This window comes from Sander lucioperca, chromosome 19 (genome assembly GCF_008315115.2).
Source record: "Sander lucioperca isolate FBNREF2018 chromosome 19, SLUC_FBN_1.2, whole genome shotgun sequence".
In the NCBI taxonomy this organism is placed as follows: Eukaryota; Metazoa; Chordata; class Actinopteri; order Perciformes; family Percidae; genus Sander; species Sander lucioperca.
This window is the reverse complement of record NC_050191.1, coordinates 18,058,562-18,073,861: the sequence shown is the minus strand read 5'-3', so window position 1 is coordinate 18,073,861 and position 15,300 is coordinate 18,058,562. Positions and strand designations below refer to the sequence as shown.

The 15,300-nt window shown below is 39.2% G+C and overlaps 2 protein-coding genes across 6 annotated transcripts; one reads left to right on the top strand and one right to left on the bottom strand.

The window, feature by feature from the left end:
• Window positions 1-3,328: 3,328 nt before the first annotated feature.
• Window positions 3,329-7,663, top strand: nme6 (NME/NM23 nucleoside diphosphate kinase 6). 3 transcript variants are annotated; one of them, XM_031322407.2, is made up of 6 exons: window positions 3,329-3,417; window positions 3,756-3,851; window positions 5,001-5,103; window positions 5,465-5,504; window positions 6,899-7,059; window positions 7,223-7,663. In XM_031322407.2, the coding sequence occupies exons 2-6, from the start codon at window positions 3,759-3,761 to the stop codon at window positions 7,372-7,374; spliced, it is 549 nt and encodes a 182-aa protein (XP_031178267.1). In that variant the 5' UTR covers window positions 3,329-3,417; window positions 3,756-3,758; the 3' UTR covers window positions 7,375-7,663. The 3 variants fall into 3 exon arrangements, with proteins under 3 accessions (XP_031178267.1, XP_031178266.1, XP_031178268.1); XM_031322406.2 differs by having other exon boundaries at window positions 3,361-3,483; XM_031322408.2 differs by lacking the exon at window positions 3,329-3,417 and adding an exon at window positions 3,491-3,595.
• Window positions 7,664-7,665: 2 nt separating this feature from the next.
• baalcb (BAALC binder of MAP3K1 and KLF4 b) lies at window positions 7,666-12,986 on the bottom strand. Of its 3 annotated transcripts, none has more exons than XM_035995561.1 (5): window positions 12,684-12,986; window positions 11,667-11,879; window positions 11,241-11,467; window positions 8,964-9,157; window positions 7,666-8,576 (listed from the first exon to the last, which is right to left on the bottom strand). In XM_035995561.1, exons 3-5 carry the CDS (start codon window positions 11,419-11,421, stop codon window positions 8,412-8,414), a joined length of 540 nt encoding a protein of 179 aa, XP_035851454.1. In that variant the 5' UTR covers window positions 11,422-11,467; window positions 11,667-11,879; window positions 12,684-12,986; the 3' UTR covers window positions 7,666-8,411. The 3 variants fall into 3 exon arrangements, with proteins under 3 accessions (XP_035851454.1, XP_031178270.1, XP_031178269.1); XM_031322410.2 differs by having other exon boundaries at window positions 8,964-9,163; window positions 11,241-11,492; window positions 11,669-11,879; XM_031322409.2 differs by having other exon boundaries at window positions 8,964-9,163; window positions 12,684-12,985.
• Window positions 12,987-15,300: the final 2,314 nt, after the last annotated feature.

Below are 15,300 nucleotides of genomic sequence, written 5' to 3'. Positions count from 1 at the left end.
TGAATGTGTTACATATCAGTTCATTTTTGGAAGCTATTGGAAACTATGGGAACAGTGAAATAAAAATGTGCCTATCCTTTAAGATTTTGTATTTTGTTTGCACAGATCACACACTCAACTCATCCACATGCTGCATTCATGATTGCTTTTGTCAGACTAACATGTTATTTTAGTTTAAGTTGATAATACATTACATTTTTTGAACCTTTATTAAGCCCTTTTTGTCACTTACTATAGGCCAGTTTGTGAGGAAAGATATCTCTTACACTTTATCAACATACTGTATACAGTTTTATATCACATAACTCCAACTTTTCTCCAATCCTCAAAAGTTTGTTTGAAAATGTTCTCCCTTGTACTATATGGAACTTATTTTCACATGTTCCTTTACTGTGGCTCCCGGATGATTGAATGTGGAGCAGCCTATGGACACCCAAGCGCCTGTGGGGGGGGGGGCGGGGGGCGTCAGTCAGCTGCCCAACTCCCACCAAAAGGGAATGACAACTGCAGGAGAGGCAGCGGCAACAGCAGCAGCAGCAGCAGTAGTGACACCTAAGATAAAACAAGAGATGGGGTTTATGGTGGGTAGAGAGAAGGGGGGATCAGCTGAATCAGCCACCCAGCTAAGGATGTTTGAAGCAAGAGTCAGCATTGATCAATGGTGGTCTCTGTTCCATCCTGTAACCTGTTCATCCTGTTAAAACAATACATGGTTTAAGTCTCTATGAGCTTCCAAACTCAAAGTATTTGCTTCCTTAATCTGCATTAGATTGGAAGTGAAAGAAGGCATCAAAGAAGATAATGAATTTCAAGTTCCTAAATATGTTTTACTTCAGAAGGTTTTAGTCCCATTGAATATTTGTGGTATATAAACAGAGAGAACTCCTTCAGCTTTTTAGGTATGAAGGAGTTAGAGATGCTTTTTCACTCTGTGCTCCAAAATGTCCAAATAACACAATGACAATCATGGAAGCTGATTTCATCCTGGGGCATTTGTTAAATATTGGGAACATTATTATCCAGGTCACTGCTTTTCTACATAATGGTAAAAGGTGGTAAGATTAAAATTTCACATTAAAAGCTCAATACAAAGTAGATTAAAACAGTGTCTAGTTGGAGCTCTTTGTTATGTTTCAGATGTCTATGAGTTGTCAGCAGTTGTTTACCCTGTAAACTTCTCCTGTTTTTATTTAAATGTGGTTTTAATGATTCAATATTTCACAAAAAGCTAAGATTAGAGAAAAGTCCAAAACATGAGATCTTCTTTCTTCTCCCATTAATCACCTCACAGCCCCTACAATTTATCTTGTGACCTTTTGGAGGGGCAAGACCCCTAGGTTGGGAACCAATGAACTAAACAACACAACTGTATATAAAGTAATTAATTCTAGCCCTCGACCAGCTACAACAGTAAAATATAAAAATAATCACACACGGATGCATATGTAATAATGTATTATAAAATGTAAATCACAAGGGCCTATTTTCTACCAAACAAATACTTTTACTTTAATATTTTATTGAAAATAGCTGTTAATACTTCTGCACTTTTAGGTAGGATTTTGACTGCAGGACTTTTACTTGTAATGGAGTATTTTGACATTGTGGTAGTAATGGTACTTTCACTTAAGTAAAGGTAGGTACTTCCACTACTGATAATTTGTGTACAATGAATAATAATACAAGACTTAGTACGAAGTTTATATATCCAGTAGGTAACATAGGTTTTTATGCTATATCCCTTCAACCCATCACCCACCCAACAGCTCCTCTTGTCCTCTCCAACCCCCTCTTGGGCGGTAACAGCTGTGGTGTCAACCCATGGGCAGGTGGGAGAAACCTATGTGGGGCATCCATCCCCCCTTTTTTCCCTCCTATTCTCTCTCTCTATCTCTCTCTCTCTTTCTCTCTCTCTCTTACACACACACACACACACACACACACACACACACACAGAGCTTCATAACCATAATTTAGATGCATTTTGGTCCATCACCGAGCCAAATAATCACACACACACACACACACACACACACACACACACACACACACACACACACACACACACACACACACACACACACACACACACACACACACACACACACACACACACACGCACACACACACACACACACACACACACACACACACACACACACACAACCTCCTCTTTTCACGGGTGTGGCCATTTTACATTGCTGGAATGTGCTCCGTGTTTGTAACTCATAATGTAGCCTATGTCTGATCTCCCACATTGATGACATTCCACAGGCAAATATCTCCCTCTTTCCAGTCCCTGCGTGTAGCTGTCTCTCCCCAGAGACTGTCAGCTACAAGAGAGCATCTATTCATCAAAGGTCCAACCATAATCTATACTAAGGCCCACAAGCCTCTCACTACACTTAGAGTTCTATGGTTTAAAATGTGAACTGTGACTTTTTTTTGTCAAGACACTTTGCTTGCATCATGAGGGTACAGCTCTAAAGCTCTGGCTACTTTAAAGCACTTAAAAGTCCCAATGTTACAATTTGAGAACATTGTGATTCTTTAAAGGGATACTTTGCTGATATTTAACCAACTTTGTATTGTTGGTAGTATGTGTTAATTAACTATGTTAAACTTCCCTCCATCTTACCAGTGCCTAGATCTCCCTACTCACAGGCCAACAGAAAAACTCCAAGTGATGGTTGCTCGAACGACAGATACTACCGCATATGAGAAAGTTGTTGTGACTATGATTTGTCTTTATCTGATCTCTGTCCTAAAGCTACCTTAAACTTTAAAATGATTGTGGAACATTTCCATGGAGCATCCTGTTTGTTACGAAGGCATGGTTACGGATGGAATAATGCATACAAATGTATACATGTATTTGTTTATTTAACAATAACAACAATAATAAAGATAAAGAAACATCAGTATTTTTGACTGATGATGTACGCATTTCTGCTTTTTTTTATTTGGAATTTGTGAACAGTGACCTGGCAGGTGGCAGGTCAGTGCAGTGAAGACACTGTCATTTAACTCGAGGATTAGAATTAGAGCACTCATATGAAAGGAATCTACTTTGCTGCAGTACTGTGCAAGACACTGAAACAAGAAACATAATTTTCTCATCTTTTTTTACATTTCCATCCAATGTGAAAAGAGTATGTTCTAAATTATTTGAGTTGGACAAAACCTTACAAATTAACTTGTCTAGTTTAGGATACAATTTAAGAACATTTTATGTGCGTCAACCTGTCACGTCGCCAAGTCTTTTTAATTTTTTTTTTTTTATTTCAATTTGACTCTTTACAGATATTAGCTGAATATTAACTCATACTGTTTTGTTTTTATTTTATGTCACCCTCGCAATGGGAACATGTGTGCTGGTTTAGTTTCTGGGGACAGTATTAACGAGCGGACTGACTGGTGCGAGGAGTCGTATAACCTTAGCGAATATTCGCATGTTAACGTTAAAAACACGTTCATATTAGAGTACGTAGTTACATAAACAAAATCAAAAAGACTTATACTTAAAAGGAACATATTTCTGAGCTTGAACAGTTTAGCTTTCTTGAGGTTCTTCAGCAGTAACGTTAGCCTAACTGTAAAATACTTGTTCTGCTTATTGTTTACATGCATTTGTTTTTGTTTTTTAGGTTTCATGATGAAAAATTATAGCTGTGTATCCACCGTTAGCTTAGCTACATTTCTGTTGACACACTGTGTATGATTATAATAACCTCTGATTTCGGTCTTTTCTGTAGATAATGCTGTTAACAGCTCGCCGCCTGTCCAAAGTGCTGCAGCTCACCCTGGCGGTCATGAAACCAGATGCTGTAGCTCATCCTCTGATGTTAGAGGTGAGCTGCTCACACCACCTCACTGTCTGTCAGTGTTACATGATCATTTAACTTCTTGTGTCTACAAATGTATTCAGGTACATTCCTTTAGCAGTTAAATATCTTCTACTTTAAACGGCTCTTTATTGTCACTTGAGTCTTCCAGAGTGAGCACTGATATCAGATAACCTCTGTGTATTAAATATTATATATATTATATTGCAGGGAATAGAAAAACTAATTTTGTTCTGTTCTGCCAATCTTCCCTGCCCTTGTCACATGAGCGAATTAAGGTTTCCATGACAATTATCCAAAATTCTGATACCATGGAACCAGTTTTTGGACTTGTTTTTAAAGAAGTGGCAGACTGAGCCTATAGAAAATGTGTATTGTATCTGGATATACAATTTGTTTAAAATGAAACAAATGATAAAAATAATAATGAATGTGATGTTTTATTTAGCAGGATTACAGATTGGGTTGTTACAGATTTTCATTGCTATATTCTGATATGTCCCCCCCCCCTGACTGTTTATTGGTCCCCCCTGTGCCACCCCACACTTAAAAAGTCCTGGAATCGCTCATGCTCCAAGGCCGAATGAATGTAAAATCAATGTGAGCATCACAACTTTCTAAATGACTAGATCTAATGATTGTAGTTAGTTGGTCCCCAGTGGATTCCTTTAGCATATTTTGTCTTTAATTATCTGCTCTAGCTTTTCCAAAGTTTGAGACACAGATATGGTAATAATAATGGTCCATAATTATATGAAATTGCATTTTTTTTTTATTGAAAAACATAACATTTTCTTATATATAGAATATATATATAAATATCCCTAAACCTCCATTTGCTGTCTTGATAGATTCAAAGGCCCAAGGCCTCAAAATCATGGAAGTGGTCCAAAAAAAGTGGACCACCTGTTGTCATCTTAATAAAGAGAAGGGTGACATTTGGTATCCGAATGTTTGGTTGTTTTAAGTATCATCCCTCTGGCTGCTCTATTACCAGCCTCTAATACAAGCATATCATTAGAAAATGCTTGCCCTTTTCCTTCTAGCTTTTGAAACAAATCTCCAAACATATTTAGATATAGTTTGATTGTTACATACATCATCATATCAGCTACAGTATGGCACAATAAGGTAAACTTATTTTTCTTCTTTCAGGCTCTCCACCAGAGAATCCTAGACAACAACTTTGTGATCGTTAGATGCAAAGATCTTGTGTGGAAGAGACAGGATTCTGAGAGGTTTTACGCTGAACATTCAGGTGTGTGGACACAACTCCTCTCTGTTCAAATGTATTTAAGTGAACAAAATGCTGCTTTATTGATTATATCTGACCAAACAGTTGAGACAGCAGCCGGTTTTAGCAGACACATTATATTTACTGTACAGTATGTAGGTTTGAACAAGTGATTCATCCTTCAATGTATGCTATGTATGTATTGCTAGAATACCCACACACAGAGAGGTAAAACAACCTCTTGTCAAAAGAAGGATAACTGAAAAAGATTTGTCATTCAAATTAGCCAATGAAAAACCGTTTCACACAGTTAAATAGCTTTTTAAGCTAATCAGAGATGGAAATTGTTAAAGCTCTGTTTAACTTGCTTTGGTTTGCTTCTTAGGGCGATTCTTCTACCAAAGACTTGTTGAATTCATGTCAAGGTAAGCCTCCACGCTGACATCATACATGTACATTTACCAAACCACGACAGCGTTGAATGAATTACTGATGCTTTGATGCATTTGGATAAATGCTGTTTTCTGTCTGATGTTCTCAAAATAACAGAGACATTTCTATACCACATAACCCACTTGGCTGATGCAGAAAAAGCACATGTCAATTGATGGTGCTCCAATTTCATGCTCAGCAAGTCACTAAATAGATCAATTTCTGAAACTTCACAACAGGAATTTCTATTATCAGCAGACAACAGCCCTGGAGCAATTTTCTGAAAGTCAGCATTTAGCCTACTCACTATAGCTCCACATGGCTCTCTCTGGATTATAAAAGGTGCTTGTAATCACCTTTTCATATTTGTCTCCTCACAGCAGTGAATCAGTAGTTGCTACAGCAACCGTTCTCTGGATGCTGTAGGTGTTATTGGAGACACAGGAAGCATCCTCAGTATGTCAGCCAGTCAAGTTATAAACAGCATAAATTGTCTATAAATTGGATTTTGTATGAAGAGTCCATATTTGGCTGTCTGTTGAAGCACATAATGCATCCAATGTTTAAAGCAGCCATATTATGCTCATTTTCAGGTTCATAATTGTATTTTAAGGTTGTACCAGAATAGGTTTACATGGTTTAATTTTCAAAAAACACCATATTTGTGTTGTACTGCAGTGCTCTCTCTCACTGCTGCAGATCCTCTTTTCAGCTGGTCTCTGTTTTAGCTACAGAGTGAGACCTCTTTTCTTCTTCTTCTTCTGTACTATCTTTGATTGCACTGCACATGCCCAGTAGCTCAGATGTAGATCATGTCAGCTAGCTAGCTCCATAGACAGTAAAAGAAAGGCTGTTTCTACAACTTCGGTCAGTTACAAGGCAGGATTAGCTGGGAGACTTCTAAATGAGGGCGCACATGTAAGTAGTTCTTTTGTAGATTATGGTGAACTTGTGTGTGTTGTAGCAGTGCTTTGCTACTGAGAACGAGGTAGCATGCTAGCGTTAGCATGCTAGCGTTAGCATGCTAACGCTACGAGCTAATGGTTGCGGTTAGCCTGCTCGTTTCGGCTTGTGACGTCACAAGCCGTGCCGATTTTGAACAGCTCACCCAGAGACTGAAGGCAGGACACATTCAGAAACTGTATCTCACTCTAAACAGCATGGGTGGATTTTTTTCAAAGTTTGTATGTGTGTGGAAGCACCAGAGACACAACATAACACCCCAAATCCCAGAAAAAGTGATTTTTTCATAATATGGGCACTTTAAAATCAAATGTCTGTAACAGCCACTCAGAGCAGTATATGGTTTTGCAATGACTGGAAGCTTGCACGGCATATTTGACTGATTCATGACCACTCAAACTGCTGTTGAATTCTCTCCCCATAGTGGTCCGATGCGAGCATATATTTTAGCCAGAGAGGACGCCATTCGTCACTGGAGAGAACTTATGGGACCAACCAAAGTGTTCAGAGCCAGATACACCTCGCCTGCTACTATCAGGGCCCAGTTTGGACTCACAGACACACGAAACACAACTCACGGATCAGGTAGGAAGTATGTTAAGTGACGTAAGACTCCTCAGTGCTTCTTACGTAGGCCAACGGGTTTACCTATGGGATGTCCTACACCCATGCATTATCACATTGGCTTATCAAATCACAAACAGGTTCCCAGGTTTCAAAATGATCATATTTTCATATTTCTCTCCAGATTCTGTTGAGTCGGCACAAAGAGAAATCCATTTCTTCTTCCCAGACTTCTGTGTGGAGGAGTGGGTGGAGAAAGAAGAGCCATCGTTCAGATCAGGACAAATACATTACGACCACCAAAAACAGATCCACACACTTTCAACGCAAAGCTGACCTCAGAACTGCTGTTACAGTCACTGATCCCCCAAGGACCACTTAGAAACCCTGCAATTGTTCATCAATTGCTCATACAAAAAAATGCAAGCTGCCAGAGAAGATGCTACAATCCTACCTGCTATATTTAATGTATACTGTGTGACGATCCCAGAAAAGTGCATGTATTTGTCACCAAAGTTTCTCAAAGTGCCAATATGTTTATCCCATGTTTTTGTCAGTAAAACTGATTTTCCTTGAACATGGAAAGATCTACAGCTTACAAAGTCATTAAAAGAAGCACCATACATGTTTTTTATTTATTTATTGTTATTAGAAAACATGAACGGCTAGATAAGAAAATGTAACACTGTATTGTACAAAATGACACAATGTAGAAATGTTTTTTTTTTTTACATTGTCATCACAAACCCCTGTCCAGGCATCACTGTAAATAGTGCAATCGTCAGAATCAGTTTCACCTTCCTGAGCCATACAGATTGTGGTACAGCAGCAACTGCATGTTATGTATCAATGCCAAATGACAAAACTACATGTATAGTTTGTGAATATTCAATCGTGAAATAATAGTTACACATATTTAGCATCTTAAAATAGGGGTGAGAAGGCTTTTCTAGGTTACTTGAGAAATTTGAAATGTGCCAAGTAATGATTTCCTGTCTTCTGTGATATACTATGAAATCTTTGATTTGTTTTTGTTCTGATACTGTATGTAATGTAAAATATCACATTTTGTATCTTTTCTTACCAACCTACAGTTTTACATGTCAATGTCTTCAAGACAGCACAGTAAGACATTGTTGTAACAGGCACCATAGAAGTACATCTTACAGTATTACATATAATAGGCCTAGTTAAACTTTTAATGAGCCATGTTTTCAATATGACAATCAAAATCGTACAGTTCAGCATCTCATCCCTCTTGTGCTTTCTTCAGCTGTCAGACCTTGAAGATATTTCCACAAAAACACCATCCGTTCACTTGTTTTACCAGTCATCTTCCTTTTTTCTTTGGCTTCTTCCAGTCTCCCCTGCACTCAGGTGTTTTGTGTGGCCACCTGTTTGAGGCTTTCCACGGGTTTCATAACCTCGTAGGTGGTGAGGGACTTCTTCACCTTCCCGTTCTTGTCCATCTGATGGATGCTCTGTGTCACTGTGATGGTCACCTGCTTGGTCGACATCCGATTGTCCTGCCATTTTGTCTGATGACGAGGAATGAAAGATGAAGACATTATAAAAACTATTCAGTTCACTTTTACTATTATGTATGACAACACATCAGAATTCTCACATTTGAGAAACTGGAGGCAGCAAATGTTTGGCAAGTTTTCTTTAAAATAATGACAAACAATTATTTCATTATCAAAATAGTTGCCACTTATCTAATAGTCGACTAATCAATTATTTCACTAATTGTTTCAGCTCTAACTTAACATGTGAGCTGGCCATAAAAATGGAAACAACAAAGATGATGGTTTGATTCTCCATAACTTAACTACAATTGGTCTCCCACAACTCGTTATTTTTACTCAACAAATGAATAGAAACGAAAAGGTGCTCTGATATTCTACATTGGTGGAGCGTCTTACAATCTCTTCAGTGTGTAGAACGCTTCTGCGCTGCACTGTGATGCCAGAAGATGGTAACACTGCCTCCTTGGCTGGAGAGCCCAGTATTGCAGGGGGGCTGCTGGGTTTCACGTCGTTCAGACTGGCTTCAGACACGGCCGAACAGACCTTTAGGTAAGCCTGAGCAGGGGGAGGGAGGCCGTCCTCGAAGAAATCTGGAACTGGAACAAAACAAAAGCTCAGCTTTGACTGAAAGCTTGCTTTACAATCCTGGATATGGGGGGTGAATTGGTAACATGTACTTTCCTGTTGATCTGTTAAGACTTCCAGTGTTATTCAAAGCACATGCTTGGTTAACAAGGCCCTGTCACACATAGATGTGGGAGGCTCCTGGGTGCTTCAGCTAAAATGGTTTTACAATGTAGCTGTAAACAAGGTAGAGACATCCACACAACATTCTAATTAACCCAATCAAGGGATATCCAAGATAACGAAAATTATTTTAGCAGAAAAACAGACATCCAAAGAGCTGGATACAATAAACAAAATGTATAAAACATATCATTATAAGCAGTTATTATATATTTTATATGCAGTTATCTAGAAACGGTATGGTATAACAATGCTTATAAAAGGGATGGAATAATTAAGAAACAGATAGCAGAAAGGAGCTTACAGTATGGCATTAAGCCATAATAATAATTTTGTTGGCCATAGATGAACCATTTCGGAGATAACCACATAATCTGAGATTAGTAGTAATTCAAGTGCTGAAACTGTCATTTTTGTAAAAAAAAAAATAAGATTATTAATTGTTACTGGATCTCTAGAACAAAGAAATCAGGGGCTTCTGCAACAGGATAAATGTTAATCATAAATTAGTTATGCACTCTTTCAGAATAAAGAATAACCAACAAATGGTGTATTCCAGCCCTGACACTATAGTAATATCACACTATGTATGATTTGGGTAGTGTAGAAGTGAGTCATTTGTAAATCTAACAGCATTAGTCAGAGGCTTGAAGCTTACTGATAGCGTACAGGTGCATTACTGTCACCACTGACCTAATCTGACTACAGTGTGGAGCAGTGAAGTGTCATGAGTCATGGGAAACACTCTGAATATCACTCTGAAGCGGTATTTGGTGTGCACGGCAAGTGTGGGCTAAGTGTACTGGATGATGGCATTGTACAGATGTATATCTCCTAATAGTGATGTGTAAACATGAATTTAAATATTCCAGGCCACGTGTGGACTGGCAACACAAACAGAACAAGACTTTTTAAAGGAAATTCTGCACAGTAATGTTAAAAATCACCACCATATATTACTGATGTACATGTATGTTACATTATTGTGGCAACACTGTTTGATAGAATCTTTGTAATTGCCAGCTGCTGATTCATTTGACCAATTCTGGATCTGTTTTATCTCTACAGAGTGGAACATAACTAAATTTGTCTTCACAATTACATCAAGGCTGCTCTGCCCGCATTTACTAACAGCTGTATCTGTTACCATGAGAGCCAAGTCCTGTCTCAGCACAGTGGCTTTTGATGTAGCCTATTATGTCCATTTACTGATTCATTTCCTCCTGGCTTCAAAGAAAATACACCAACTCAGTGCACAAGAAGAAGAACAGTAGAATCATAGTCAGACCCCTCTGTTTGTGAGCTGTATGTGGTGAATAACTGAAAAGAACAAAGGTTTTCAAATGCTTAGTATGCTGCTCATCTTTGTGCCATTCTCCTTAGCTACAGCATGAGGGTCACCACAACTATTTTTCATCTTCATTTCAATTGCCTGTGTGCATGATGGCTCCTTGTTTCAATTGGCCATGCGAAGCCTCTGAAAGTGTTTGACGTCAAAACGGAAACTGTGTTACACCTACAGGCTTTTTCCTACAGAGAAAAGCAGATAGGTGTCACACTTCACTTTGATGTGAAGAGTGTAAAGGAGCCCACTCATTGATAATCCAGTCAAATTACTTACAGCATAAGCCTGAGCTCTCCTAGCCTGGTGCGAATAAAAGCAAATAGTCTTGTTTAAAATAGCCCAATTTTAAAAGAAAAACACATGTAGTTTTAACTAACATTATCATAATGAAAAAAAAAAACCTGTAAGATTGGATTTGCAAATATACTGTATTCTGTGGTGTGGACCTATTTAAGTATTAATTTATCCAACTATAAATGCATTATTCATTTGTTCAGCAGTTAAATTACTGCCCATTCCTGTTTTCAGACCAATTAAGTATTAATTCATACATCCACTCAACCGTAATTGATTCTTCTTACCAGGGCTGATTGTTTTTTCAATAGCAAAGTCGGCCTCAGAGTTCTCAGAGGGGATGCTCTGGATGGACGACAGGGGGATATCAGTGTCTGTGCTGGTCAGCCATGTCGACTCTGTCTCCTTGGTCCAGCTCTCCAGGTATCGAGGCTCCAGAGCATCAGTCCTGCTCCCCCCACAGCCCATAGCTCTGCCTCAGGCTCAGGGCCCCCACGCTTCCAGCTGGACTTTTCTTCAGAGCGCAAAAAGAAAACCAGAGACAGATTTACACTGGATTTCAATTTCATCATAGAAAGCTGTGATATTGACTAATTGAACTGGCATTTTGTAGAATATAAACAAAAAAATGAAATACATACTGTACAGTTCAATTCTGTACATTTGACCAGACTATTTCTCATATGACATTAACACAAACACATAATACTTACAGCACAGCACACAGCTGTGGGAAGAACCAAGTGTCCTCATAAGAACTGGCTCTCTATCCTTCAAAGAGTAGGTTGAGTGGTCCCTTCCGTCTAAACTCAATTGTGTTTACAGTTCTCTATGTGCATCTGAAGGCCCCATCTTCTGACGGTCAAATCAGGTGAAGGAGGCCATATCACACAGGAGCCGAAAGGTCATCAAAACCAGCTCATCACCTGTGAGAAACAAAGAGAGGGAGGGAGGCTGAGGAATTGATGACAATACATCCTATTGTGTCTTTTTTACAATTAAAGCTTTGCTCTACCTGATATACACAAACAAGCACTGGATCAATTAATTACTGTCCCCTTCAGATGAGTAACCAACTCGTTTGTTATATGTCCTTGCTGTGTACTGTTTGCTGTGCTGTTCTGCACTGCTGTTACTATACTGTATATGGTAGCCTGCCTATCTATCTATCTATCTATCTATCTATCTATCTATCTATCTAACTATCTAGAGAACATCTGGAAAATTGGCTATCACTGAAAATCAACACATCTTGTAAAACAATTAATTAAAGAACAACCAGAATAGCACAGTTTCATCACTGATCATAGGCTATTATTCAGGGTTATTGAAGGTAGTTGAATCGGGTTTCGCTGATGAAGTCTGAATTTCAGTGATGTACCGACCGACACAGAATAAGCTGTTCAATCTGGTCAAGCCTACTTCTTCCTCATTTAATTAGGCATATCTTTCCCCGGACAAATAGGCTCAAATTAGGGAACCCAAATGGTAATGTAGCCTGTATGGTAAAAGCTATGGTAAAGGCACAGTAGGCTAAATTAATACTGATAGGAGTCTGTCGAGCAATTCCTAACCTCGCACCACTATCATACTGTACAGGCCAAAAGAAAACAGTATAGCAACGATAGCGTGAAATAAATCAAAACATAAACGCAGTGTGATGCCTGACAGAAACGCGAACAACGCAGTTTAAAACAGACACCGCGCAGTAAAATATGATAAAGGCTTACTGATGGAAGCTCCGTTTGTGTGTCGCTCCGGCGGCTCCTCCGTCAGACAGACGCTAATGTTGTCAATATCAAAGTCTTCCGTTAGGTAACAGGCTGTCCGCACCATCCGCTCCTACATTCATCCTCTTTACCTGAGAAAAGCTGGATTTATTAAGAGTGAATGGTAAATCATCCAGCCTCTTGTCGTGAAGATATGGAGTGTATGTGTCTGTAAATGTAAAGTCCTATGTGAGGGAATTATACCTCAGCTGTTGCCAGTTAAACTTTAAAAATAATATACTGGTCCTGTGGTAGCCTACTTGTACACACACACACACACACACACACACACACACACACACACACACACACACACACACACACACACACGCACGCACGCACGCGCACCACACACACACACACACACACACACACACACACACACACACACACACACACACACACATTGTGGCACAGCACTGGGAGCATCACCCCAATAAGATGGCCACTACTCTGCCCACAAGGGGACAGTCACAGCTCACTTCTGTACTTAAAGAACTAGGCTGGTAAATACCACTCTATGTTCCCATATTATCAATTAACCCTTTTGTATTAAAGGATTAATACTATTTGTGTGGTTGTTTGGTTGGTATCTCTCAAATCTCATCAAACAGATTCACAGATTCCAGATATACAACAGACTATCACAAGAAGGTGCTGGATGCAAATGTAAAGTAAAATCTGCACACTTGTATACATTTGGAAACAGTTAAAGCACAGACCTTCATCAGAGCTGGTATATTTATAAAGCTCAGCGATAGGCTTTGCTCTTTCCAGGCTTTTCAAGGAGTAGTTTCAGGTGCATGGAGCCAAGATAAACAGTCTGGTGGCTCTACATTATTCAAGTGTCCTCGTAATCATGACAGTGTGACAGTGAGCCAGCATGCACAATACAGGACCCTGAAACTGAAGCAGCTACATGGGATTCAGCCATTGTTCATTTTATTATCTATATATGTGTTTTCTTTACTGTGACCATGTCAAAATGTCTTTGGTGAAAAAGGCCTACGGAGTAGTGCCATCCTGTGGTAATATTTACTCCATCACATAGTACTTGATTCTTTCCTAAAACTGCATTTCATTGATTGCTTGTGAAACTTCTCACTTGGCAGCAAAGCGCACATTCATCACAGGTCACTGCTTTGTTTGCATCTTTGATTTCCACAATGAAATGTAACAACATCTCTAGACCTGCTTTATTTAAAGTGATAGTATTTGGAAAATACAGCTGCTATAAATGAGAGGTCTGTTTGTGTGAATGGAGTTCATTTATAAAAGCATTTAACAGAAAACAGAAGAAGTATGGAGCTTCAACTGTCAGATCAATTCAGTAATGGGGAAGCTCAACATTTGTTTCTGTCACACAGCAGTCTGAGAGGAAGATTTAATGGCCAACAGTATACAGTATATGCCCAGGTCTGCACTGACTTGAAGCACAAAACATCTCAAATTACAGGTGCAATAATAATCAGATTTACAACCTTTTGGGAAGGTCTCCTGATGCTTTGAGCATTATCAGTGTAAACTCTGCCCTCTACATTACGTTTTTCTTCACTGCTGGACAGTCCGTAATGGAGAGTGACAAGAAAGACAGAAGAGCACACTGATTACCAAACCATCAACAGGTCAACACCCCAGACACCTTCATCACTTATCATGCACTCCTGTCTGCTGCTCCACTCAACCTCCACCCTATATATGTATATACACATGCATGAGCTGAAAAGCATTCAGTTGAAAAGTAAAAACACAGACGCCTCAGTCAAGTAGAACTGAATTCTAGATCACTGTGGGGGATTATCTAAAAGGATTAAACTACCAATTGGTGTCTTGCCCTTTAAACACATATTCAAGCATTATTTCTTGCCGGTCTGGCAGCATCTGAGCTGAATCAAATCCCTGAGACTTCCTGCGCTTGGCCCACGTCTCCTTCCCCTGTCACCCAGCAAATTAATTTTACTTCCTGTGGACAGTCTGGTCAATATGAGGCTGGACTGCTTTGATTTGTATGTCCTGCCCCTCTGTCCTCATGGACTACAGGTCAATAGGCCTGTCTCCCTATTACCCTGGCGATTAATGTGGCCTGCTGCCAAATGTTACACTGAAGTGAATCATGGGTGAGCTCTCAGCGGTTTCAGCTGCAAACAAGGATGCATGCCACTGAATTACAATGAAATGTACTTTACGTCAGGTTTAATGCATGCAACAGCCCTCTTTTCCGTCTGTGATACACTTAGCAGAGATGCTATAGTTGGTCCAAGTCCAAGACAAGTCGTATATGTCTGAATGATGACCATTAAATGACACAGCATTTGAACCTCTTGCTTTCAAAGCGATGTTAAAAAGATTCTACAAAGGCAAGACCAAGGCCTTTAAATGCATAGGCCTGATAGGAATAACTCAACATTTTGTGAAATACACCAATTTGCTTTCTTGCAACACTTAGATGAGAACATTGAGAGACTGAAAATAGCTGTCCAACAGTAACATCTGCCTACAACCAGCACCTCTAAACTTACACCAAAAAAGATATTTCCCATTTGTTTAATCCGCACAAGTGTAAAAACAACAATTTGTG